This window comes from Oncorhynchus clarkii, chromosome 32 (genome assembly GCF_045791955.1).
Source record: "Oncorhynchus clarkii lewisi isolate Uvic-CL-2024 chromosome 32, UVic_Ocla_1.0, whole genome shotgun sequence".
In the NCBI taxonomy this organism is placed as follows: domain Eukaryota; kingdom Metazoa; phylum Chordata; class Actinopteri; order Salmoniformes; family Salmonidae; genus Oncorhynchus; species Oncorhynchus clarkii.
In genome coordinates, this window is record NC_092178.1 from 9,686,264 (window position 1) to 9,714,007 (window position 27,744).

Consider the following 27,744-nt stretch of genomic DNA (forward strand, 5'->3'; position numbering starts at 1 on the left):
GTGTCGATTGGTTGCAGCAGATTGACTCGCAGCATGATCACACAGAGGTGGCATGTGATTGGTTCAGATGAAGTTCACCCAGAGTGATGTGTTGTCCAGGGGGTGTGGTTAGAAGGGCAAGACTGTGGAAACCTTGCAGATAGAAATGTAACATATGGAGCAGACACGATTACCAACGCTCCTCATCACGTCTCTTCTACACAACGTACTTCTATGTGCACGTTCCGTACCCTTCCACCTTCCTGAATAACACTGTCCAACATTTTGTGGGTTTAGTCTTCTGCCTATTTAGGATCATCCCCCTCATCCACGAGTCCAAGTATTGGAGAGGAGGGGTCTGGAAAGGCAGGGTAGTACTGGAGAGGAGGGGTCTGGAAAGGCAGGGTGGTATTGGAGAGGATGGGTCTGGAAGGTGAGAGTAGTTTTGGAGAGGAGGGGTCTGGAAAGGCAGGGTACTACTGGAGAGGAGGGGTCTGGAAAGGCAGGGTAGTACTGGAGAGGAGGGGTCTGGAAAGGCAGGGTAGTACTGGAGAGGAGGGGTCTGGAAAGGCAGGGTGGTATTGGAGAGGAGGGGTCTGGAAAGGCAGGGTGGTATTGGAGAGGAGGGGTCTGGAAGGTGAGGGTGGTTTTGGAGAGGAGGGGTCTGGAAGGTGAGGGTAGTTTTGGAGAGGAGGGGTCTGGAAGGTGAGAGTAGTTTTGGAGAGGAGGGGTCTGGAAGGTGAGGGTAGTTTTGGAGAGGAGGGGTCTGGAAGGTGAGATTAGTTTTGGAGAGGAGGGGTCTGGAAGGTGAGAATAGTTTTGGAGAGGAGGGGTCTGGCAGGTGAGAGTACTTTTGGAGAGGAGGGGTCTGGAAGGTGAGAGTAGTTTTGGACAGGAGGGGTCTGGAAGGTGAGAGTAGTTTTGGAGAGGAGGGGTCTGGAAGGTGAGAGTAGTTTTGGAGAGGAGGGGTCTGGAAGGTGAGAGTAGTTTTGGAGAGGAGGGGTCTGGAAGGTGAGAATAGTTTTGGAGAGAAGGGGTCTGGAAGGTGAGAGTAGTTTTGGAGAGGAGGGGTCTGGAAGGTGAGAGTAGTTTTGGAGAGGAGGGGTCTGGAAGGTGAGAGTAGTTTTGGAGAGGAGGGGTCTGGAAGGTGAGAGTAGTTTTGGAGAGGAGGGGTCTGGAAGGTGAGAGTAGTTTTGGAGAGGAGGGGTCTGGAAGGTGAGAGTAGTTTTGGAGAGGAGGGGTCTGGAAGGTGAGAGTAGTTTTGGAGAGGAGGGGTCTGGGCTCTGGAAGGTGAGTGATGGTCGACTCAGAGTTCTGTCACAGAGAGAAGACCCAACCCCTCCTCCCCTGAATAGGAACCTCAAAGAGTCCAATTGATAATTTATCAGTAGTGATCAATCAGTCTGTATGGATCAGAGACCAGTAGTGATCAATCAGTCTGTATGGATCAGACACTAGTAGTGATCAATCAGTCTGTATGGATCAGACACCAGTAGTGATCAATCAGTCTGTATGGATCAGAGATCAGTAGTGATCAATCAGTCTGTTTGGATCAGAGATCAGTAGTGATCAATCAGTCTGTTTGGATCAGAGATCAGTAGCGATGGGGGTCCATGTCCAGGGTATTGATCAGAGATCAGTAGTGGTGGGGGGTGTCAGACTGTAGAAAAACATTTAACATTAAAAGTAAAAATGGTGTTTAATCATTGGAAAAAGTTTGGGAAGAACCATTTTCAAAAATCTTAGTGCCTAGTGAACACGACCTTGCGGTTATAGGTTCAGGGTGTTGTGTCGTCGTGGCGGGGTTCAGGGTGTTGTGGCGGGGTTCAGGGTGTTGTGTCGGGGTTCAGGGTGTTGTGTCGTCGTGGCGGGGTTCAGGGTGTTGTGTCATCGTGGCGGGGTTCAGGGTGTTGCGTCGTCGTGGCGGGGTTCAGGGTGTTGCGTCGTCGTGGCGGGGTTCAGGGTGTTGTGTCGTCGTGGCGGGGTTCAGGGGGTTCAGGGTGTTGTGTCGTTGTGGCGGGGTTCAGGGTGTTGTGTCGTCGTGGCGGGGTTCAGGGTGTTGTGGCGGGGTTCAGGGTGTTATGTCGTCGTGGCGGGGTTCAGGGGGTTCAGGGTGTTGCGTCGTCGTGGCGGGGTTCAGGGTGTTGTGTCATCGTGGCGGGGTTCAGGGTGTTGTGTCGTCGTGGCGGGGTTCAGGGTGTCGTCGTGGCGGGGTTCAGGGTGTTGTGTTGGGGTTCATGGTCGGTCTCATCCCATGGCGGTGGGTTATTGTTGTTGGGGGTGGGGGTCACAGCAGTAGGCCCTGTAGACAGAGCTGTCCCCCCCGGGTCCTCCACTGTCAGAGGATGACGCAGCAGCGACACAGCCTATGGCCCCCGCCGTGCACCGAGGGAGGGGGCGTCACCGGGGCAAAGTAGGCGTGGACCTTTATCTCTGGGAGATGGGCCTATAGGGAGAGGTAGGAGCTACGTCATTTCAAATGCAGCAATATGTTGTACACTGTTGTATATTCTCCCATGTATTTCATTTGACAGCCTGCAACGCTGCAATACACTAAATAGGACTATAATACAACAGTGTGGGGGTAATTCTATTATTTCCATAGGAAACTACAATTCCCACCAGGCCATGCAGGAGCTTTGACATTACAGCTATAGTGATGCAGCTTGGGAGATGTAGTGATGGTGATGGCTGACCCGTATGCGTTTGATGCCGGCCCTGGTGACCTGCTGGCAGTCGTAGAGTTCTATCCTCTCCAGACGGTGGCAGTTTTTCAGGTGCTCCAGAGTCCCGTCTGTGATCAGAGGGCAGTTATCCAACTCCACCACCGTGAGGCGCTCCTGTCCACACACACTGCTGCTCAGCGCCCTGATACCGTCGTCAGTTATCAGCTCACAGTGGGAGAGGGACTGGTGGAGAGAGGATAGACGGTTGACACTATATTACATACTGTAATGTACACCCACAACAATACATACTGTAATGTACACCCACAACAATACATACTGTAATGTACACCCACAACAATACATACTGTAATGTACACACACACCCACAACAATACGTACCAGTGCTTGCAGACGAGGGCAGTGAATAGCGAGCTGGACTAGAGTGTTGTCAGTCACCTGTGAGAGGAGACAGACTCAAATCAAACCCAGATACAGTACATAGAATCAGACAGGCTCAATCAAACCCAGATACAGTACATAGAATCAGACAGGCTCAAATCAACCCCAGATACAGTACATAGAATCAGACAGGCTCAATCAAACCAAGATACAGTACATAGAATCAGACAGGCTCAATCAAACCAAGATACAGTACATAGAATCAGACAGGCTCAATCAAACCCAGATACAGTACATAGAATCAGACAGGCTCAATCAAACCAAGATACAGTACATAGAATCAGACAGGCTCAATCAAATGCTGATGGCCTCAATCTACGGTTGCATTAAACAAGAAGATGAAATCTTACCAAAACACATTCTTCCAAATCCATTTTTTCCATCTCATGACAATGCTGTTGAAACAAACCCACATCAGTTCAACATTAGGTTTTAATTAGTGACCTTAAATGTGAAAAGATTTGAAGACAAAAAGAAACGCAACAAGTCAAGACAGAGCGCTGAAGGAAATAAAGAACCACTTACCCTGGCCAGTACAGTAAACCCAGCGTCTGTAACATGTGAACACCGTGCTGCTTCCAAGATCCTGATACAAACACATTGGTTATGTGGACGGTATGGCGTCTTTTATCAGTAGGCCTCATCGTGTGTTGTCAGGGGGGGCCTCATCGTGTGTTGTCAGGGGGGGCCCCATCGTGTGTTGTCAGGGGGGGCCCCATCGTGTGTTGTCAGGGGGGGGCCTCATCGTGTGTTGTCAGGGGGGGGCCTCATCGTGTGTTGTCAGGGGGGGGCCTCATCGTGTGTTGTCAGGGGGGGGCCTCATCGTGTGTTGTCAGGGGGGGGCCTCATCGTGTGTTGTCAGGGTGGGGCTTCATCGTGTGTTGTCAGGGGGGGCCTCATCGTGTGTTGTCAGGGGGGGCCTCATCGTGTGTTGTCAGGGGGGGCCTCATCGTGTGTTGTCAGGGGGGGCCTCATCGTGTGTTGTCAGGGGGGGCCTCATCGTGTGTTGTCAGGGGGGGCCTCATCGTGTGTTGTCAGGGGGGGCCTCATCGTGTGTTGTCAGGGGGGGCCTCATCGTGTGTTGTCAGGGGGGGCCTCATCGTGTGTTGTCAGGGGGGGCCTCATCGTGTGTTGTCAGGGGGGGGCCTCATCGTGTGTTGTCAGGGGGGGGCCTCATCGTGTGTTGTCAGGGGGGGCCTCATCGTGTGTTGTCAGGGGGGGCCTCATCGTGTGTTGTCAGGGGGGGCCTCATCGTGTGTTGTCAGGGGGGGCCTCATCGTGTGTTGTCAGGGGGGGCCTCATCGTGTGTTGTCAGGGGGGGCCTCATCGTGTGTTGTCAGGGGGGGCCTCATCGTGTGTTGTCAGGGGGGGCCTCATCGTGTGTTGTCAGGGGGGGGCCTCATCGTGTGTTGTCGGGGGGGGCCTCATCGTGTGTTGTCAGGGGGGGGCCTCATTGTGTGTTGTCAGGGGGGGCCTCATCATGTGTTGTCAGGGGGGGCCTCATCGTGTGTTGTCAGGGGGGGCCTCATCGTGTGTTGTCAGGGGGGGCCTCATCGTGTGTTGTCAGGGGGGGCCTCATCGTGTGTTGTCAGGGGGGGGCCTCATCGTGTTTATAAGAAAGGGGGGGGGCCTCATCGTATTTATAAGAAAGGGGGACATTTCTTACTTGAGTCGGGGGCAGTTGAGGCCCAGAGCGGTGAGAGAGGCGTCTGTAATGTTACTGCAGCCAGAGATACACAGCATCTGCAGTTTGTGGCACCCCCGACACAGGCTGACCAAGCCATCATCAGTTATCTGCTGTAAACACACACAAAATCATCTGTCACCGGCTTTATAAATAAACACACGTTACACACACACACACACACACACACACACACACACACTCCATCTTTGTCTTACTGAGCAGGTCTGCATGTTGATAGTGGTTAGTTCAGGACAGTGTTTCTGAAGGGGTTTCAGTGCTCCATCCTCCAACTGTAGAGAACACAACATAGAGAAACCAATCACTACTGGCAATCAATACAATCATGTTTACGTGTGTGTGTGTGTGTGTGTGTACCTGTGTGCAGCCACGTAGGAACAGGGCTTGTAGGTTGTTACAGCCCCTGGTCAGAGCCTCGATGCCATCTCTGGTGATTTGGTCACACCACGACAGGTTTAATGTCTCCAACATACTACAGCCATCACTAAGCAGAGACACACAGTTTTCTTACTAAGAATTACACTGTTTCTGTTTCCTCCAGAATGTACCCGGTAATGATACGGTAACCACGGGGGGGGATCTGTTGTACCCGGTAATGATACAGTAACCACGGGGGGGATCTGTTGCACCCGGTAATGATACAGTAACCACGGGGGATCTGTTGTACCCGGTAATGATACAGTAACCACGGGGGATCTGTTGTACCGGTAATATTACAATAACCATGGGGGATCTGTTGTACCCGGTAATGATACAGTAACCACGGGGGGATCTGTGGTACCCGGTAATGATACAGTAACCACGGGGGGGGATCTGTTGTACCCGGTAATGATACAGTAACCACGGGGGGGATCTGTTGTACCCGGTAATGATACAGTAACCATGGGGGATCTGTTGTACCGGTAATATTACAGTAACCATGGGGGATCTGTTGTACCCGGTAATGATACGGTAACCACGGGGGATCTGTTGTACCGGTAATGATACGGTAACCACGGGGGGATCTGTTGTACCCGGTAATGATACAGTAACCATGGGGGATCTGTTGTACCCGGCAATGATACAGTAACCACGGGGGATCTGTTGTACCCGGTAATGATACAGTAACCACGGGGGATCTGTTGTACCGGTAATATTACAGTAACCATGGGGGATCTGTTGTACCCGGTAATGATACAGTAACCACGGGGGGATCTGTTGTACCGGTAATGATACAGTAACCACGGGGGGATCTGTTGTACCCGGTAATGATACAGTAACCACGGGGGGATCTGTTGTACCCGGTAATGATACAGTAACCACGGGGGATCTGTTGTACCCGGTAATGATACAGTAACCACGGGGGATCTGTTGTACCGGTAATGATACAGTAACCACGGGGATCTGTTGTACCCGGTAATGATACAGTAACCACGGGGGGATCTGTTGTACCCGGTAATGATACAGTAACCACGGGGGATCTGTTGTACCGGTAATGATACAGTAACCACGGGGGATCTGTTGTACCCGGTAATGATACAGTAACCACGGGGGGATCTGTTGTACCCGGTAATGATACAGTAACCACGGGGGGATCTGTTGTACCGGTAATGATACAGTAACCACGGGGGGATCTGTTGTACCCGGTAATGATACAGTAACCACAGGGGATCTGTTGTACCCGGTAATGATACAGTAACCACGGGGGATCTGTTGTACCCGGTAATGATACAGTAACCACGGGGGATCTGTTGTACCCGGTAATGATACAGTAACCACGGGGGGATCTGTTGTACCCGGTAATGATACAGTAACCACGGGGGATCTGTTGTACCCGGTAATGATACAGTAACCACGTGGGGGATCTGTGGTACCCGGTAATGATACAGTAACCACGGGGGATCTGTTGTACCCGGTAATGATACAGTAACCACGGGGGGGATCTGTTGTACCCGGTAATGATACAGTAACCACGGGGGGGATCTGTTGTACCCGGTAATGATACAGTAACCACGGGGGGGATCTGTTGTACCCGGTAATGATACAGTAACCACGGGGGGATCTGTTGTACCCGGTAATGATACAGTAACCACGGGGGGGGATCTGTTGTACCCGGTAATGATACAGTAACCACGGGGGGGATCTGTTGTACCCGGTAATGATACAGTAACCACGGGGGGATCTGTTGTACCCGGTAATGATACAGTAACCACGGGGGGGATCTGTTGTACCCGGTAATGATACAGTAACCACGGGGGGGATCTGTTGTACCCGGTAATGATACAGTAACCACGGGGGGGATCTGTTGTACCCGGTAATGATACAGTAACCACGGGGGGGATCTGTGGTACCCGGTAATGATACAGTAACCACGGGGGGGATCTGTTGTACCCGGTAATGATACAGTAACCACGGGGGGATCTGTTGTACCGGTAATGATACAGTAACCACGGGGGGGATCTGTTGTACCCGGTAATGATACAGTAACCACGGGGGGGATCTGTTGTACCCGGTAATGATACAGTAACCACGGGGGGATCTGTTGTACCCGGTAATGATACAGTAACCACGGGGGGGATCTGTTGTACCCGGTAATGATACAGTAACCACGGGGGATCTGTTGTACCCGGTAATGATACAGTAACCACGGGGGGATCTGTTGTACCGGTAATGATACAGTAACCACGGGGGGATCTGTTGTACCCGGTAATGATACAGTAACCACGGGGGATCTGTTGTACCCGGTAATGATACAGTAACCACGGGGGGGATCTGTTGTACCCGGTAATGATACAGTAACCACGGGGGATCTGTTGTACCCGGTAATGATACGGTAACCACGGGGGGATCTGTTGTACCCGGTAATGATACAGTAACCACGGGGGATCTGTTGTACCTGGTAATGATACAGTAACCATGGGGGGATCTGTTGTACCCGGTAATGATACAGTAACCACGGGGGGGGATCTGTTGTACCTGGTAATGATACAGTAACCACGGGGGGATCTGTTGTACCTGGTAATGATACAGTAACCACGGGGGGATCTGTTGTACCGGTAATGATACAGTAACCACGGGGGGATCTGTTGTACCCGGTAATGATACAGTAACCACGGGGGATCTGTTGTACCTGGTAATGATACAGTAACCACGGGGGGATCTGTTGTACCGGTAATGATACAGTAACCACGGGGGGATCTGTTGTACCCGGTAATGATACAGTAACCACGGGGGGATCTGTTGTACCCGGTAATGATACAGTAACCACGGGGGGATCTGTTGTACCGGTAATGATACAGTAACCACGGGGGGATCTGTTGTACCCGGTAATGATACAGTAACCACGGGGGGGATCTGTTGTACCGGTAATGATACAGTAACCACGGGGGGGGATCTGTTGTACCGGTAATGATACAGTAACCACGGGGGGGATCTGTTGTACCCGGTAATGATACAGTAACCACGGGGGGGATCTGTTGTACCGGTAATGAATTGTGTTTGTTGCACTGAATCCTAAAGAAACAAACATGTCATTTATTACTATGTAACTACCATTTTACCCTTCTAGTAAATACCTTGTAATTTCTGGATCCTAAAATAAAACTGCAACCCCTGAGCCTTGGCCAGAAGTAGTGCACTACATAGGGAATACAGTGCTGTTTGGAACACTCACCTGAGAGCTTTGAGGGAGTGGTTGGTAACAGACACACAGGAAGTGAGGTCCAGCTGTTTGAGTTTGCAGCAGAACTTGGAGAGGCTGAGACAGGTGCTGTCTGTGATCTTAGTGCAGCCGTTCAGGTTCAACACCTCAATGCTACGGCAGTTCAGGGAAAACGTCCTGCCAGGGGACAGAGACAAACACCAAAGTCACGGAGAGGTAACTGAATCACGAGGGAAGTGCATCTTTCGCTTTCAAGACGATTGGATGCTTATCTAGAAACATGGGCTCCGATACGATACAGGAACGATAGGGTTTAGTTTGAAACGATTCAGTGTGATTCGGTTTGAATGGGGGAACGATAGGGTTTAGTTTGAAACGATTCAGTGCGATTCGGTTTGAATGGGGAACGATACGGTTTAGTTTGAAATGATTCAGTGCGATTCGGTTTGAATGGGGGAACGATACGTTTTAGTTTGAAATGATTCAGTGCGATTCGGTTTGAATGGGGGAACGATAGGGTTTAGTTTGAAATGATTCATTCGGGTTTGAATGGGGGAACGATAGGGTTTAGTTTGAAACGATTCAGTGCGATTCGGTTTGAATGGGGGAACGATAGGGTTTAGTTTGAAACGATTCATTCGGATTTGAATGGGGGAACGATAGGGTTTAGTTTGAAACGATTCAGTGCGATTCGGTTTGAATGGGGGAACGATAGGGTTTAGTTTGAAACGATTCATTCGGGTTTGAATGGGGGAACGATAGGGTTTAGTTTGAAACGATTCAGTGCGATTCGGTTTGAATGGGGGAACGAATCGATGCTATACAATGTACTAACATTTTTTTTGCATAAACACATACATTTTCCATTCTAAACTCAAATCTGCTGCTAATGGAACTCATTAACACGGCCTCCTGAGCTGGATCTGTCTGAGCTGACGTGTGTGTGTGTGTGTGTGTGTGTGTGTGTGTGTGTGTGTGTGTGTGGGGGGATCTGTCTGAGCTGACGTGTGTGTGTGTGGGGATCTGTCTGAGCTGACGTGTGTGTGTGTGTGTGTGTGTGTGTGTGTGTGTGTGTGTGTGTGTGAGCTCAATTGTGGGGGGGGGGATCTGTCTGAGCTGACGTGTGTGTGTGTGTGTGTGTGTGTGTGTGTGTGTGTGTGTGTGTGTGTGTGTGGGGATCTGTCTGAGCTGACGTGTGTGTGTGTGGGGATCTGTCTGAGCTGACGTGTGTGTGTGTGTGTGTGTGTGTGTGTGTGTGTGTGTGTGTGTGTGTGTGTGAGCTCAATGCACACATTGCACAATTTCTCTAGAGACAAATCAGATCCAGCATGAATTGTGAGATGTTGTGGAAGGTGTAGTTTCCAACAGGCCAATATTATACATAGTTTAGCGCATGGTAATTAACTACAATGACCATAATCCATTGCACATCTACTTGTGCGGTCTGTGTTTCTCTTTCACGCCTGCTACTGAAGAGAGAAGAATGCGTGACCCTGAGGTGATATAGAGAGCAGCTAGCTGTTGCTTAGCGAGGCATCTGAAAATACATATTATCATCAGTGGACTTTTATTAGTGGTTTTATTCTGTGTTAAACGTGACAAAGAAATGAACTATGTCCTGAACACAACGTGTTACGTTTGGGGCAAATCAAACACGACACATCACGGACTACCACTCTTCATGTTTTCAAGCATGGTGGTGGCTGCATCATGCTATGGGTATGCTTGTCATCAGCAACCACTTGGGAGTTTTTTTTTAGGATAAAACAGAATAGAGTTAAGCATAGGAAAACCTGGTTCAGTCTTTACAACATACACTGGGAGACAAATTCACCTTAACCTAATACACAAGGCCAAAATATACACTGGCGTTGCTTACCAAGAGGACATTGAATGTTCCTTAGTGGCCTAGTTACAGTTTTGACTTAAATCTATGGCAAGACTTAAATGGCTGTCTAGCAATGATCAACAACCAACTTGACCGAGCTTGAAGAATTTTTTTAAAAGAATGTGCAAATATTGTACAATCCAGGTGTGCAAATATCTTAGAGACTTACCCAGAAAGACTCACAGCTGTAATCACTGCCAAAAGTGATTCTAACATGTATTGACTCAGGTGTGTGAATACTTATGTAAATTAGATATTTTGGTATTTCATTTTCAATACATTTGTAAAAAATGTTTTACATTTTGTCATTGTGTGTAGAAGGGTGTTTTTTTAAGGCTGTAACAAAACAACATATGGAATAGGTGAAGGGGTATGAATACTTTATGAAGGTACTGTGTGTCTAGGGTTTGTTATGCATGTATCTACAGTTGAAGTTGGAAGTTTACATACACTTAGGTTGGAGTCATTGAAACTCGTTTTTCAACCATTAACAAACTATAGTTTTGGCAAGTGGGTTAGGACATCTATTTTGTGCATGACACAAGTCATTTTTCCAACAATTGTTTACAGACAGGTTATTTCACTTATAATTCACTTAAACATTTGAAATCGGGGACCGCTGCCCATGGGTGAATCGTTACACCCCTATGAGCCCATCGGTGAATCGTTACACCCCTATGAGCCCATCGGTGAATCGTTACACCCCTATGAGCCCATCGGTGAATCGTTACACCCCTATGAGCCCATCGGTGAATCGTTACACCCCTATGAGCCCATCGGTGAATCGTTACACCCCTATGAGCCCATTGGTGAATCGTTACACCCCTATGAGCCCATTGGTGAATCGTTACACCCCTATGAGCCCATTGGTGAATCGTTACACCCCTATGAGCCCATTGGTGAATCGTTACACCCCTATGAGCCCATTGGTGAATCGTTACACCCCTATGAGCCCATTGGTGAATCGTTACACCCCTATGAGCCCATCGGTGAATCGTTACACCCCTATGAGCCCATCGGTGAATCGTTACACCCCTATGAGCCCATCGGTGAATCGTTACACCCCTATGAGCCCATCGGTGAATCGTTACACCCCTATGAGCCCATCGGTGAATCGTTACACCCCTATGAGCCCATCGGTGAATCGTTACACCCCTATGAGCCCATCGGTGAATCGTTACACCCCTATGAGCCCATCGGTGAATCGTTACACCCCTATGAGCCCATCGGTGAATCGTTACACCCCTATGAGCCCATCGGTGAATCGTTACACCCCTATGAGCCCATCGGTGAATCGTTACACCCCTATGAGCCCATCGGTGAATCGTTACACCCCTATGAGCCCATCGGTGAATCGTTACACCCCTATGAGCCCATCGGTGAATCGTTACACCCCTATGAGCCCATCGGTGAATCGTTACACCCCTATGAGCCCATCGGTGAATCGCTACACCCCTATGAAATCACAGTGAATTGGTTATACTAAGAGTGAAAGAGGCCCTATGGAGAAGGACTCACTTCATGGATGCGTCTCCCACACTGATACATCCCCTCAAACTCAGCTGCCTCAGGAAGCCTCCACATCGCTTAGAGATGTTCTCCACTACTCTACCCTGGAGAGAGAGAGAGAAAGAGACAGAGAGAGGGTGTGAGAGAGAGCCTGGTGTGACCTACGAATGTGTATATATGTAGGATCAACTCCCCTCACCCTGACCTCTCACCTCTATGTCTGTCTGGAAGTTGAACAGGTCAATCTTCTGCCAGTTACTACCATCCAAGGCCAGGACATTCCACGCCTGAGAAGAGAGAAAGAAAGAAAGTGGTGGAAAGAGGAAGAGCGAGTGATGGGTGTGGTCAGTCATACACCAGGGCTGTGCTTAGGAGGCTGAAAAGATTTGGTAAGGACCCTCAGATCCTCAAAAAGTTCTACAGCTGCACCATTGAGAGCATCTGGACTGGCTGCATCACCACTTGGCACGGGCATCTGCTTGGTATCTGATGGCAAGGCGCTACAGGGGATGGTGCGTACAGCCCAGTACATCACAGGGGGCCGAGCTCCCTGCCATCCAGGACTTCTATACCAAGCAGTGTCAGAGGAAGGCCTTAAAAATAGTCAAAGACTCAAGCCACCCAAGTTACAGACTGTTCTAACCTGCTCCTGCACGGCAAGCGGTACCAATGCACCAAGGGGTACCAATGCACCAATGGGTACCAATGCACCAAGGGGTACCAATGCACCAAGGGGTACCAATGCCTGGAACCAACAGAAGCCTGAACAGCGTCTACCCCCACGCCATAATACTACTAACTAGTTAACCCCCACGCCATAATACTACTAACTGGTTAACCCCCACGCCATAATACTACTAACTAGTTAACCCCCACGCCATAATACTACTAACTAGTTAACCCCCACGCCATAATACTACTAACTAGTTAACCCCCAAGCCATAATACTACTAACTAGTTAACTCCCAAGCCATAATACTACTAACTAGTTAACCCCCACGCCATAATACTACTAACTAATTAACTCCCAAGCCATAATACTACTAACTAGTTAACCCCCACGCCATAATACTACTAACTAATTAACTCCCAAGCCATAATACTACTAACTAGTTAACCCCCACGCCATAATACTACTAACTAGTTAACCCCCAAGCCATAATACTACTAACTAGTTAACTCCCAAGCCATAATACTACTAACTGGTTAACCCCCAAGCCATAATACTACTAACTAGTTAACTCCCAAGCCATAATACTACTAACTAGTTAACCCCCAAGCCATAATACTACTAACTAGTTAACCCCCAAGCCATAATACTACTAACTAACTCACCAAATAGCTACCTGTACTATATGAATTAAACTCTTTTGACTCATCACATACACTGCTGCTACTGTCTCTTATCTATCCTTTACCCCTACTTACCCCTACTGCTGTTACTGTCTATTATCTATCCTTTACCCCTACCTACAGTATACTGCTGTTACTGTCTACTATCTATCATTTACCCCTACCTACAGTATACTGCTGTTACTGTCTATTATCTATCCTTTACCCCTACCTACAGTATACTGCTGTCTATTATATATCCTTTACCCCTACCTACAGTATACTGCTGTTACTGTCTATTATCTATCCTTTACCCCTACCTACAGTATACTGCTGTTACTGTCTATTATCTATCCTTTACCCCTACCTACAGTATACTGCTGTTACTGTCTATTATCTATCCTTTACCCCTACCTACAGTATACTGCTGTTACTGTCTACTATCTATCCTTTACCCCTACCTACAGTATACTGCTGTTAGTGTCTATTATCTATCCTTTACCCCTACCTACAGTATACTGCTGGTACTGTCTATTATCTATCCTTTACCCCTACCTACAGTATACTGCTGGTACTGTCTTATCTATCCTTTACCCCTACCTACAGCATACTGCTGTTACTATCTATTATCTATCCTTTACCCCTACCTACAGTATACTGCTGTTACTTACTGTCTACTATCTATCCTGTTTAGTCACTTTATCCCTACCTATATGTACATATCTACCTCAATTACCTCGTACCTCGCACATTGACTCGATTCTGGTACCCCGTGTATTTTGTCTAGTTATCATTACTCATTGTGTATTTATTCCCTGAATTATATATTTTTTCTCTATTTTTCTCTCTGTGTTGTTGGAAAGGGCCGTGAGTAAGCATTTAGTTATTCTATACCTGTTGTTTACAAAGAATTTAGTTAGTCTACACCTGTTGTTTACAAAGCATGTGACAAATAAGATTTTATTTCAGTAGGGAAAGTTGAGCACAATGTGGAACCTTGACAACTGACTGAAATCACATTGAGTAGTTATGATACCTGTAGGGGTGGGCCTTACCTTGGACACCTGGGCACACCTGCACAATGTGATCACATCCAGGTTGGAGAAGATTCTGCAGAGAGAGAAAGAGCATTTGTATAGTTTTACAAAGAGACTGGCCAGTCAATTTAGCAAAAGGCCAATTGAGTTAGCATGTAGCTATTAGCCAACAGGGGTAAGCCAATGGGTCAGCTCACACAGACAGTTCCTCCTGTTCCTATCAGACTGTAGTTACCCCCCCCCCCCCCCCCCCACATACACACACAACCTCCCACAGTCAGGAAACTAGCACTTCCCATTAGTCCCTCATGGACAGAGACAAATGCTGTGTGTGTGTGTGTGTGTGTGTGTGTGTGTGTGTGTGTGTGTGTGTGTGTGTGTGTGTGTGTGGTCGTGGTCAGATGGGGCAAAGTAACAGAGCACATGTCATGTACACACACCTCATTGATCAGTGGAGCAGCTGACCAATCAGACAAGAGTTGATCGATCGTCTCTGACGACTGGCTGATGAGCGTGGCAGAGGCCATTGTACACTTTAATCATGCATACTTGGTTCCATCACACACCATCCTGTGTGTTCTAGACAGCGCCTTCAGAAAATACCCCTACCCCTAGACATAGTCCACATGTTGTTGTATCACAGCCTGAATTAAACATATATTAAAAGAGACACACAATATCCCATAATGACAAAGTAAAAATATGGTTTAGAAAATTGTGCAAATGTATTGAAAATGGAATACAGAAATCTCGTTTACATAAGTATTCACACCCTTCGGGAGCGATTACAGCTGTGAGTGTTCCTGTTGAGTGAATACATTGAATCCTTTATTCCCTCCATACTGGTCCACACAGCTAAACAACAACAACAACAACTGCTGCTGCTCCCCGGGCACTGATGACGTCGATTACAGCCTCCCGGACCTCTCTGATTCAGAGGGGGTTTGGGGTTAAATGAGGAAGACACGTTTCAGTTGAATTCATTCAGTTGTACAACTGACTAGGTATCCCCCCTTTCCCTTCCCTTTTAAAACAGTTAAGAGTGCAATGGCTGTGATAGGGGAAAACTGAGGATGGATCAACAACATTGTAGTTACTCCACAATACTATCCTAAATGACAGTTAAAAGGAATCCTGTACAGAACGACAATATTCCAAAAACACATGTCCTGTTTGCAACAAGACACTAAAGTTAAACGGACAAAAAATGTGGCAAATAGATTAACTTTTTGTCCTGAATACAAAGTGATATGTTTGGGAAAACAATCAACCGAATACCGCTTTTCATATTTTAAATGACTACCTCATCTCATCTGTACCCCACACATACAGATAATTGTAGTGGTCCTTCAGTTGAGCTGTGAATTTCAAACACAGATTAGACCAGGGAGGTTTTACAACGCTTCGCAAAGAACGGCACCTATTGGTAGATGGGTAAAAAGAAAAGAAACAAGACATTGAATATCCCTTTGAGCATGGTGAAGTTATTGCACTTTGGATGGTGTATCAATACGCCGAGGTCATTATACACCTAACTCAGTTTCCGGAGAGGAAGGGATTTCACCATGAGGCCAATAGCAGGTCACCTAGCGGTGCAGAGTGTTGGGCCAGTAACCGAAAGATCGCTTGTTCAAATCCCCGAGCTGACTAGGTGAAAAAAAATCTGCCGTTCTGCTATTGAGCAAGGCAGTTAACATTGACATCACTGAGCAGACGCTCCTATCCAGAGCGATTTAAAAGTAAATGTAAAAATGTGGAAAACCTCCCTGGCCTCCCTAATCTGTGTTTGAAATTCACTGTTCGACTGAGGGACCTTACAGATAATTGTATGTGTGGGGTAAAGAGATGAGGTAAGTCATTCAAAAGTCCTGTTAAACACTATTCCACGCAATTTATTAAGCACATTTCTACTGTAATTTATTTTGGAGAGCCATAACAAAAAGGTGTTCAACACTTATTGACTCAAGACATTTCAGCTTTTAATGAATTCATTTGTAAAAAAAAAAAAACTTTGTACAAACAAAATTCCACTTGGACATTATGGGGTATTGTGTGTAGGTCAGTGACACATCATCTCTATTTAATCCACACAACAACATGTGGACTAAGTCTAGGGGTGTGAACCCTTTCTGAAGGCTCTGTGTGTGTTGTTTGTGCTATAAATAGCCTCTGTGGGAAATTCCGCAGTGCTCAGCTCCAGCTGTGTGAACTCCAGACAGACAGAACCCACCTATATACACCATTATGACAGTGTGTGTGTGTGCGTGTGTGTGTGTGTGTGTGTGTGTGTGTGTGTGTGTGTGTGTGTGTGTTTTAGACAGTGATCTCAGATTAGTAGGGTTACGTACAGCCTCCGAAGGACGTTATGATGCTCTGTAGGTCGCATAGCTAGTAGACATTTCAAAGGTGACACACACACACACACAATTAACCACTCAAGGTCAACAGTCTGCTAAGTGAGGCCAGCCGTGTCCTTTTTTAATAAGTTACCCTCACACTTTAAGCCCTGGGGCGAGCACTCAGGTGTGTGTGTGTGTGTGTGTAACTAACCTGAGCAGCAGCTCCTTGGGAAGCTTCTTGTTAATGGGAGCTTCATCGCTGTTGGAAAACACCTAGAAAGAGAATCAACATCCACATCAGAGCCACTGTCACCTTGGTAACAAGCACCCAATAGAACTCAGACACACACACACACACACACACACACACACACACACACACACACACACACACACACACACACACACACACACACACACACACACACACACACACACACACGAGAGATATAGAGAGTCCGCTGAGACACCAAACATTGATTTAGGAATGTTAAGAGTTACAGCTACATAAACAGCCCCTAGCAACACAATAGAACACCGTTACCGAGAGAGAATGGGAACGAGAGAGGAAGGAAAGCTAACGAGAGGGAGTAGCCTAATTTACTGGTGAAGACTCAGAAGACTCTGTTTTTGGGATCCCCATTACATTAGCTGACTGCAATGGTGACAGCAAGTCTTCCTGGGGTCCAACACATAATGAAAAATAAATTACTAAAAACACTTTACATCATTTTAAAAACATTAACAGACATTACAACTAGGTCAAATAGGGGAGAGGCGTTGTGTTGTGAGGTGTTTCATTTGGTTATTTTTTTTTTTAAAGCAAATTTAGCTGTTTGAGTAATTTGAGAAGGAAGGGATTTTCATGTGATCATGGATTTGTATAATAATGTAATGCCTTGAATTCGTTCTGGATTTGGGGACTGTGAAGAGACCCCTGGTGGCATGTCTGGTGGGGTATGTATTAGAGGTCGACCGATTAATCGGAATGGCTGATAAATTAGGGCCGATTTCAAGTTTTCATAACATTCGGAAATCGGTATTTTTGGGCGCCGATTTGCCCCCCCAAAAATGTTATATACCTTTATTTAACTAGGCAAGTCAGTTAGAACACATTCTTATTTTCAATGACGGCCTAGGAACGGTGGGTTAACTGCCTCGTTCAGGCAGTTAAGCATTGCGCTGTGTATCAAGCATTGCGCTGTTTATGACTTCAAGCCTATCAACTCCCGAGATGAGGCTGGTGGCTAGCTAGTTAGCGCGTGTTTCAAACGTCACTCGCTCTGAGCCTACTAGATGTTGTTCCCCTTGCTCTGCATGGGTAACGCTGCTTCGATTGTGGCTGTTATCGTTGTGTTGCTGGTTCGAGCCCAGGGAGGAGCGAGGAGAGGGACGGAAGCTATACTGTTACACTGGCAATACTAAAGTGCCTATAAGAACATCCAATAGTCAAAGGTTAATGAAATACAAATGGTATAGAGGGAAATAGTCCTATAATTCCTATAATAACTACAACCTAAAACTTCTTACCTGGGAATATTGAAGACTCATGTTAAAAGGAACCACCAGCTTTCATATGTTCTCATGTTCTGAGCAAGGAACTGAAACGTTAGCTTTCTTACATGGCACATATTGCACTTTTACTTTATTCTCCAACACTTTGTTTTTGCATTATTTAAACGAGGCTAAATTTATTTTATTGATGTATTATATTAAGTTAAAATAAGTGTTCATTCAGTATTGCTGTAATTGTCATTATTACAAATAAAATTAACATTTGGCCGATTAATCGGTAACGTCTTTTTTGGTCCTCCAATAACCGGTATCGGCGTTGAAAAATCATAAATCGGTCGACCTTTAGTATGTATGTCTGTCAGTTATATGTAAGTTGATTATGCAGGCAATCTGGAAAATTTCAATAATAATATTTCTCACAAAAACAAGAATTTATGCAGTTAATCTCAGGTCAACCCTCAACCAGGAAATACCGGCATGTTGAAGTTAGTTCTCTATGTGCAGTTAAAAGGGCACATTGCTCTGTTTTGAGACAGCTGCAGCTTTGCTAGGTCTCTCCTTGCTGCACTTGACCATATCCTCTAACCTAGTCCATTTTACCGAACAACTAGTAGTAACAACTAGTAGTTGATTTGTCAACACAGAACATACAGACAGACCTCCCCATCTTCACAACAACTTAGTCAATATGACCATGATAAATGACTATATAATGTTATGCCTGGGAGCTTAGCTTCCTGAACTTGTTGAATGGTCACACCCTTTATACACAACTACAGTTGAGGTTTAGGTCTTAGAGAATGTTGACTGGACTGGGTTGGGTTTCTCATCCATGCAGTGGCTGGTTGGGTTTCTCATCCATGCAGTGTCTGGTTGAGTTTCTCATCCATGCAGTGGCTGGTTGAGTTTCTCATCCATGCAGTGGCTGGTTGAGTTTCTCATCCATGCAGTGGCTGGTTGAGTTTCTCATCCATGCAGTGGCTGGTTGAGTTTCTCATCCATGCAGTGGCTGGTTGAGTTTCTCATCCATGCAGTGGCTGGTTGAGTTTCCAGCCTGGTTCTAAGAGGCCTTAGTTAAGGTTCTTAGTCTGCAGCAAAATTGGGAAATCCACCGTGATGGCAACACACACAGCAACCCTCTCTGTACTCACACACACCCCTTTACGGAGTGGCAAAGCAGGGCATGGACCCCCCCAGATAGAATTTGTACCCCCCCCATTTTGTTTCCGCATAAACATAAACGGTATATGAATTACTATTTCGCCAGCGTTACCTCAGCCACCTGACCACCTCGGTGATGAGGAGCCAGCGTTACCTCAGCCACCTGACCACCACAGTGATGAGGAGCCAGCGTTACCTCAGCCACCTGACCACCTCGGTGATGAGGAGCCAGCGTTACCTCAGCCACCTGACCACCACAGTGATGAGGAGCCAGCGTTACCTCAGCCACCTGACCACCTCGGTGATGAGGAGCCAGCGTTACCTCAGCCACCTGACCACCTCGGTGATGAGGAGCCAGCGTTACCTCAGCCACCTGACCACCTCGGTGATGAGGAGCCAACGTTACCTCAGCCACCTGACCACCTCGGTGATGAGGAGCCAACGTTACCTCAGCCACCTCGGTGATGAGGAGCCAACGTTACCTCAGCCACCTGGCCACCTCGGTGATGAGGAGCCAGCGTTACCTCAGCCACCTGACCACCTCGATGATGAGGAGCCAGCGTTACCTCAGCCACCTGACCACCACAGTGATGAGGAGCCAGCGTTACCTCAGCCACCTGACCACCACAGTGATGAGGAGCCAGCGTTACCTCAGCCACCTGACCACCACAGTGATGAGGAGCCAGCGTTACCTCAGCCACCTGACCACCACGGTGATGAGGAGCCAGCGTTACCTCAGCCACCTGACCACCTCTGTGATGAGGAGCCAGCGTTACCTCAGCCACCTGACCACCTCGGTGATGAGGAGCCAGCGTTACCTCAGCCACCTGACCACCTCGGTGATGAGGAGCCAACGTTACCTCAGCCACCTCGGTGATGAGGAGCCAACGTTACCTCAGCCACCTGGCCACCTCGGTGATGAGGAGCCAGCGTTACCTCAGCCACCTGACCACCAGTGATGAGGAGCCAGCGTTACCTCAGCCACCTGACCACCTCGGTGATGAGGAGCCAGCGTTACCTCAGCCACCTGACCACCTCGGTGATGAGGAGCCAACGTTACCTCAGCCACCTGACCACCTCGGTGATGAGGAGCCAACGTTACCTCAGCCACCTGGCCACCTCGGTGATGAGGAGCCAACGTTACCTCAGCCACCTGGCCACCTCGGTGATGAGGAGCCAACGTTACCTCAGCCACCTGGCCACCTCGGTGATGAGGAGCCAGCGTTACCTCAGCCACCTGGCCACCTCGGTGATGAGGAGCCAGCGTTACCTCAGCCACCTGACCACCACAGTGATAAGGAGCTAGCGTTACCTCAGCCACCTGACCACCTCGGTGATGAGGAGCCAGCGTTACCTCAGCCACCTGACCACCTCGGTGATGAGGAGCCAGCGTTACCTCAGCCACCTGACCACCACGGTGATGAGGAGCCAGCGTTACCTCAGCCACCTGACCACCTCGGTGATGAGGAGTCAGCGTTACCTCAGCCACCTGACCACCTCGGTGATGAGGAGCCAGCGTTACCTCAGCCACCTGACCACCACAGTGATGAGGAGCCAGCGTTACCTCAGCCACCTGATCACCTCGGTGATGAGGAGCCAACGTTACCTCAGCCACCTGACCACCTCGGTGATGAGGAGCCAACGTTACCTCAGCCACCTGACCACCTCGGTGATGAGGAGCCAACGTTACCTCAGCCACCTCGGTGATGAGGAGCCAACGTTACCTCAGCCACCTGGCCACCTCGGTGATGAGGAGCCAGCGTTACCTCAGCCACCTGACCACCTCGGTGATGAGGAGCCAGCGTTACCTCAGCCACCTGACCACCTCGGTGATGAGGAGCCAGCGTTACCTCAGCCACCTGACCACCTCGGTGATGAGGAGCCAGCGTTACCTCAGCCACCTGACCACCAGTGATGAGGAGCCAGCGTTACCTCAGCCACCTGGCCACCTCGGTGATGAGGAGCCAGCGTTACCTCAGCCACCTGACCACCTCGGTGATGAGGAGCCAGCGTTACCTCAGCCACCTGACCACCTCGGTGATGAGGAGCCAGCGTTACCTCAGCCACCTGACCACCTCAGTGATGAGGAGCCAACGTTACCTCAGCCACCTGGCCACCTCGGTGATGAGGAGCCAGCGTTACCTCAGCCACCTGACCACCTCGGTGATGAGGAGCCAGCGTTACCTCAGCCACCTGACCACCACGGTGATGAGGAGCCAGCGTTACCTCAGCCACCTGATCACCTCGGTGATGAGGAGCCAACGTTACCTCAGCCACCTGACCACCTCGGTGATGAGGAGCCAACGTTACCTCAGCCACCTGGCCACCTCGGTGATGAGGAGCCAACGTTACCTCAGCCACCTGGCCACCTCGGTGATGAGGAGCCAACGTCACCTCAGCCACCTGGCCACCTCGGTGATGAGGAGCCAGCGTTACCAAAGCCACCTGGCCACCTCGGTGATGAGGAGCCAGCGTTACCTCAGCCACCTGACCACCACAGTGATAAGGAGCCAGCGTTACCTCAGCCACCTGACCACCTCGGTGATGAGGAGCCAGCGTTACCTCAGCCACCTGACCACCTCGGTGATGAGGAGCCAACGTTACCTCAGCCACCTGACCACCTCAGTGAATGAGGAGCCAGCGTTACCTCAGCCACCTGACCACCTCGGTGATGAGGAGCCAGCGTTACCTCAGCCACCTGACCACCTCGGTGATGAGGAGCCAGCGTTACCTCAGCCACCTGACCACCTCGGTGATGAGGAGCCAGCGTTACCTCAGCCACCTGACCACCTCGGTGATGAGGAGCCAGCGTTACCTCAGCCACCTGACCACCTCGGTGATGAGGAGCCAGCGTTACCTCAGCCACCTGACCACCTCGGTGATGAGGAGCCAGCGTTACCTCAGCCACCTGACCACCTCGGTGATGAGGAGTCAGCGTTACCTCAGCCACCTGACCACCTCGGTGATGAGGAGCCAACGTTACCTCAGCCACCTGACCACCTCGGTGATGAGGAGTCAGCGTTACCTCAGCCACCTGACCACCTCGGTGATGAGGAGCCAACGTTACCTCAGCCACCTGACCACCTCGGTGATGAGGAGTCAACGTTACCTCAGACGCATTTTCAGTGTGAGAAAAGCGGGCTTTTTGTAGCGTCTGCAGTTGGTTGTGGTGCAGCTTTGTCATCTGAGGAGGCGATAGAGGACTTGTTCAACGTGTGTAGCTCTCTGTACGATGACTTTAGAAAACCCCATGGTGGCTGCACTATACACTGGGGAGAAACTGAAGAAGACTTCTTGATGGACTGGCCACGGTGTCAGTCATTTTGAAATCAAGTGACAACATCAGAGATGCTCGGGGGAAATCAAATCGACTTGTGCATATGGCACAGATGTCAGACTTGGGGCCATAGGCTTTATTGAAAGCAGTGACAGAGCCTAGCTTTAAGTTTTTTGCTAACAATGACTCACACAATCCTGAGGCTCTTCGACCCTCCTAACAAGTTCCTGCAATCAGAAGCTACTGATCTGCACACCGCTGTCAAACTTGTCCTCAGTATGTAGAAAAACTGCGATGTGATGCTGAATTGGAAAAGCTTTGGGAGGCATGCCAGAAAGGCAGGACCCCACCAGCTCATGAGACTCATGAGAAACTCTGCAAGAGTATGTAGTTGAAAGCACAGTGGGGTCAGCATGATGATGGAAACGAGATGGGGTTGTAGCATTACTGTTTTTTTAGCACTTTGGATGCCGCGGTGAGGAAAATGTCGTCGCGATTTACCAAAGGAAATAGTTACCTGGTGGAGGCTCTTCTACAATGGTAAGCTGCAGCCTTTATGTCCCTGGCCGCCACAACAGAATTATTCATTCATTGTTTTTCCCTCGCGTAAGCCTGATTGTTTGGAAGATTTTTTAAATGTAATGTTACATTAGGCCTTTGCTTTAGGCCTTTGCATTAGGCCTTTGCTTTTTACATTAGGCCTTTGCTTTTTACATTAGGCCTTTGCTTTCTACATTAGGCCTTTGCTTTCTACATTAGGCCTTTGCTTTCTACATTAGGCCTTTGCTTTCTACATTAGGCCTTTGCTTTCTACATTAGGCCTTTGCTTTCTACATTAGGCCTTTGCTTTCTACATTAGGCCTTTGCTTTCTACATTAGGCCTTTGCTTTCTACATTAGGCCTTTGCTTTTTACATTAGGCCTTTGCTTTCTACATTAGGCCTTTGCTTTCTACATTAGGCCTTTGCTTTCTACATTAGGCCTTTGCTTTCTACATTAGGCCTTTGCTTTTTACATTAGGCCTTTGCATTAGGCCTTTGCTTTCTACATTAGGCCTTTGCTTTCTACATTAGGCCTTTGCTTTTTACATTAGGCCTTTGCTTTTTACATTAGGCCTTTGCTTTTGGCCTTTGCTTTTTACATTAGGCCTTTGCTTTCTACATTAGGCCTTTGCTTTTTACATTAGGCCTTTGCTTTCTACATTAGGCCTTTGCTTTTTACATTAGGCCTTTGCTTTCTACATTAGGCCTTTGCTTTCTACATTAGGCCTTTGCTTTTTACATTAGGCCTTTGCTTTCTACATTAGGCCTTTGCTTTTTACATTAGGCCTTTGCTTTCTACATTAGGCCTTTGCTTTTTACATTAGGCCTTTGCTTTCTACATTAGGCCTTTGCTTTTTACATTAGGCCTTTGCTTTTGGCCTTTGCTTTTTACATTAGGCCTTTGCTTTCTACATTAGGCCTTTGCTTTTGGCCTTTGCTTTTTACATTAGGCCTTTGCTTTTTACATTAGGCCTTTGCTTTTTACATTAGGCCTTTGCTTTTTACATTAGGCCTTTGCTTTTGGCCTTTGCTTTTTACATTAGGCCTTTGCTTTTTACATTAGGCCTTTGCTTTTGGCCTTTGCTTTTTACATTAGGCCTTTGCTTTCTACATTAGGCCTTTGCTTTCTACATTAGGCCTTTGCTTTCTACATTAGGCCTTTGCTTTCTACATTAGGCCTTTGCTTTCTACATTAGGCCTTTGCTTTTTACATTAGGCCTTTGCTTTTTACATTAGGCCTTTGCTTTTGGCCTTTGCTTTTTACATTAGGCCTTTGCTTTCTACATTAGGCCTTTGCTTTCTACATTAGGCCTTTGCTTTTTACATTAGGCCTTTGCTTTCTACATTAGGCCTTTGCTTTTTACATTAGGCCTTTGCTTTTTACATTAGGCCTTTGCTTTTTACATTAGGCCTTTGCTTTCTACATTAGGCCTTTGCTTTTTACATTAGGCCTTTGCTTTTGGCCTTTGCTTTTTACATTAGGCCTTTGCTTTTTACATTAGGCCTTTGCTTTTGGCCTTTGCTTTTTACATTAGGCCTTTACATTAGGCCTTTGCTTTTTACATTAGGCCTTTGCTTTCTACATTAGGCCTTTGCTTTTTACATTAGGCCTTTGCTTTTTACATTAGGCCTTTGCTTTCTACATTAGGCCTTTGCTTTTTACATTAGGCCTTTGCTTTTGGCCTTTGCTTTTTACATTAGGCCTTTGCTTTCTACATTAGGCCTTTGCTTTTGGCCTTTGCTTTTTACATTAGGCCTTTGCTTTTTACATTAGGCCTTTGCTTTCTACATTAGGCCTTTGCTTTTTACATTAGGCCTTTGCTTTCTACATTAGGCCTTTGCTTTTTACATTAGGCCTTTGCTTTTTACATTAGGCCTTTGCTTTCTACATTAGGCCTTTGCTTTTTACATTAGGCCTTTGCTTTCTACATTAGGCCTTTGCTTTTTACATTAGGCCTTTGCTTTTTACATTAGGCCTTTGCTTTCTACATTAGGCCTTTGCTTTTTACATTAGGCCTTTGCTTTAGGCCTTTGCTTTTTACTTCAATGCATGTTAGATTTCTGCGACTTGCTTTTGGGGTCTAATTGCTATTGATAGATGTCCAGCTTTGCATTATTTTATTGGTATAGGGACAATGACCAATGTAGCCTATTGGTTGTGCTCCGAGGCGAGCCCCTGGTGTGGTGCTCCCATTGTCCTGGTTGTCCACTTCGGTGGTGCTGAAAGTATCATCCTTTCATCGCGCTCACCGGCGGTCCTGAATCCATGGTTACGCTGTGTGGTGTTTTAGGCTACCAGTCTTCGTGGGGCTTCTCTTCAACGTCACATGCTTTCTCGTGTAAGAAATGACAGTGTTGTATATGGCTGCATTTCAGGTAGGCCTACATCTTTGTACGTCGTAGTAGTTTAGGACCAATACCGTGTCCAGTCTACTAAAAAGAAGTAGGCAAACGTTCACTCTGTTATCATTTTATACTATAAAAAACGACACAGCCTACTTTTTCGCCCCCTCCCTGCTCTCTTGCTATAGCGTGTGTTACTATCTGAATAGGTGTTTACTCTTATTCGCCCCAGATTAAAAATTGTCTCCTGTCATGTAGGAAATTTCACATCAGCTATGAATACCCGCACTTAGTTTGATTTAGTTCGCTTTTCTGAAACTCTCCCACAGAAAATAGTGCGCAGCCGAAGAAGCGGCGGCTTGGCTTAATGTAGGTTACGCTCAATCACAGAGCGTCACACATTCTACAGAAATCTAGCCTATAGTTCTAAGTATTGAAGTTTAAACTATGAAGCCTGTAAGAATATATGACAGCCTAGTGGTTGCTCTTCCTGTCAGCTGACCTGTGTGTGTGTTGGTATGTCGTAGTGGGGCACATACCTTTCTGTTATTATATGAAACATTCCAGATAGATTTTTGTACATTTGAACAGTAGTAGGACCAGTCTACTTTGTTTGTTTAGGGGCTCTAAAGCGATAATAATGATTTCATCCTGGAGCCGGGCCTGACACACACACACACACTGCAAGATAACCATTACAGATCACATGCTACCCTACCTAATGTGTTCAGTAAGGCACAATCCCTATTATGTAGAACAGACACAGCCTAACTTTGTTAAGCGAGGAATCATGTTAGCTCTAGTTATGACATTTCTACTTGCAAAGGTCTGTATGTTGTGCACCCTCCGGTCTGAGCTCGAGCAGGCTGGTTCCCAGTTTCAGGAGATAGGAGCCTGGTGCCTATATAACATGTATGTTGCCGCGACGCATGACAGTGACCGTTCTACAGCGTGACCAACCCAACGAGTCTGTTACCGACAGAGAGAGGTGGGAGACGACTTACATACGACACTGAATAACACTGACTTTTGTAGGGCAGTTAGCTTTAGAGTAGTTGCCTATATGGGCTATAAACAAATTCAAGCCTCTAGGTTAAATCGTCTCGGCCTCACCCCTATTGGGCGGGGTCGGCAGGTAGCCTAGTGGTTAGAACGTTGAGCCAACCAGAAGGTTGCCAGATCGAATCCCCGAGCTGGCACGGTAAAGATCTGTCGATCTGCCCCTGAACACGGAACACTGTTCCCCGGTAGGCCATCACTGTAAATAAGAATTTGTTCTTAACTGACTTGCCTGGGTAAATAAAAGGTTAAAATAAAAAAATATAGCCCAAACCAACCTCAGTCCCTTCCCTATAGCCCCAGCCCACTCTCTCTCTCGCTACAGCCCACCACCTATACCCCAGCCTATCAATCCCCTTATACCCTGGTCCCAGCCTCATCCCTATACCCCATGTTGTTTGCTTACCCGGGCATAGCCCTACTATGGCAACCAACCCCAGCCCTACTATGGCAACCAACCCCAGCCCTACTATGGCAACCAACCCCAGCCCTACTATGGCAACCAACCTCAGCCCTACTATGGCAACCAACCTCAGCCCTACTATGGCAACCAACCTCAGCCCTACTATGGCAACCAACCTCAGCCCTACTATGGCAACCAACCTCAGCCCTACTATGGCAACCAACCTCAGCCCTACTATGGCAACCAACCTCAGCCCTACTATGGCAACCAACCTCAGCCCTACTATGGCAACCAACCTCAGCCCTACTATGGCAACCAACCTCAGCCCTACTATGGCAACCAACCTCAGCCCTATCCGTCGCTCCTGTCCCACAGACTGAGCTCGGTGTTGCAGCAGTCCGATTGTGCGTCTGTCTGGACAATAACAGGATTTCGTATTACCCATAACCAACAAAGCCCCAGCTCCCTCCAGCATGTACAATTCAAACAGTGCACGCACAAACGCCATACCGAAAATCTACTACCGTTCATAGCCGTTTACATACGCACTCCTGTCCCGTTTCTGCAGCTCTTACCTCAAACCTGCCCTTGGTGATGCCGTTCATATCTGCGGAGGGTGTTACCGTACTGCGGAGGGTGTTACCGTACACAACACGTCTGGGGCTAGCGTTAGGTTTGTCGGATACCGTATTGTTTTTGTAGCCTGTGTCGTTCGAAGGGCTGCTGGTGGGAGAGGAGCTTGGACTGGGTGCTCTCCCTTGCCGGCAACAGGGCTTCTTTCTCCGGAATTGCTGCTTAGTCCGGGGCGGCCTGGAAGAGCAATAACCTAGTCTTTGAGCCCGACGGCTCTCCAGTCCGTCTCATCACACTGCCAGCTACCAAAATAAC

At 47.9% G+C, this 27,744-nt stretch overlaps 1 protein-coding gene across 2 annotated transcripts; it reads right to left on the reverse strand.

The window, feature by feature from the left end:
• Positions 1-796: 796 nt before the first annotated feature.
• LOC139392196 (F-box/LRR-repeat protein 2-like) lies at positions 797-27,744 on the reverse strand. 2 transcript variants are annotated; one of them, XM_071139986.1, is made up of 14 exons: positions 27,432-27,744; positions 16,769-16,830; positions 14,237-14,291; positions 12,062-12,136; positions 11,859-11,953; positions 8,465-8,629; positions 5,170-5,296; positions 5,010-5,084; positions 4,774-4,904; positions 3,633-3,693; positions 3,458-3,502; positions 3,048-3,104; positions 2,676-2,888; positions 797-2,425 (listed from the first exon to the last, which is right to left on the reverse strand). In XM_071139986.1, the coding sequence occupies exons 1-14, from the start codon at positions 27,459-27,461 to the stop codon at positions 2,318-2,320; spliced, it is 1,299 nt and encodes a 432-aa protein (XP_070996087.1). In that variant the 5' UTR covers positions 27,462-27,744; the 3' UTR covers positions 797-2,317. The 2 variants fall into 2 exon arrangements, with proteins under 2 accessions (XP_070996087.1, XP_070996089.1); XM_071139988.1 differs by having other exon boundaries at positions 2,095-2,425; positions 4,774-4,901; positions 27,432-27,703.

What these genes read in the sequence shown, in the direction of transcription:
- LOC139392196 (XM_071139986.1), bottom strand. Translation starts at nt 27,461, where the DNA reads ATGAACGGCATCACCAAGGGCAGGTTTGAG. An exon ending in TCAACATGCAGACCTGCTCA is followed by an intron (nt 4,905 to 5,009) that starts GTAAGACAAAGA and finishes GTGTGTTTACAG; the next exon opens with CAGATAACTGATGATGGCTT. An exon ending in ATTTGGAAGAATGTGTTTTG is followed by an intron (nt 3,105 to 3,457) that starts GTAAGATTTCAT and finishes CTCCTCTCACAG; the next exon opens with GTGACTGACAACACTCTAGT.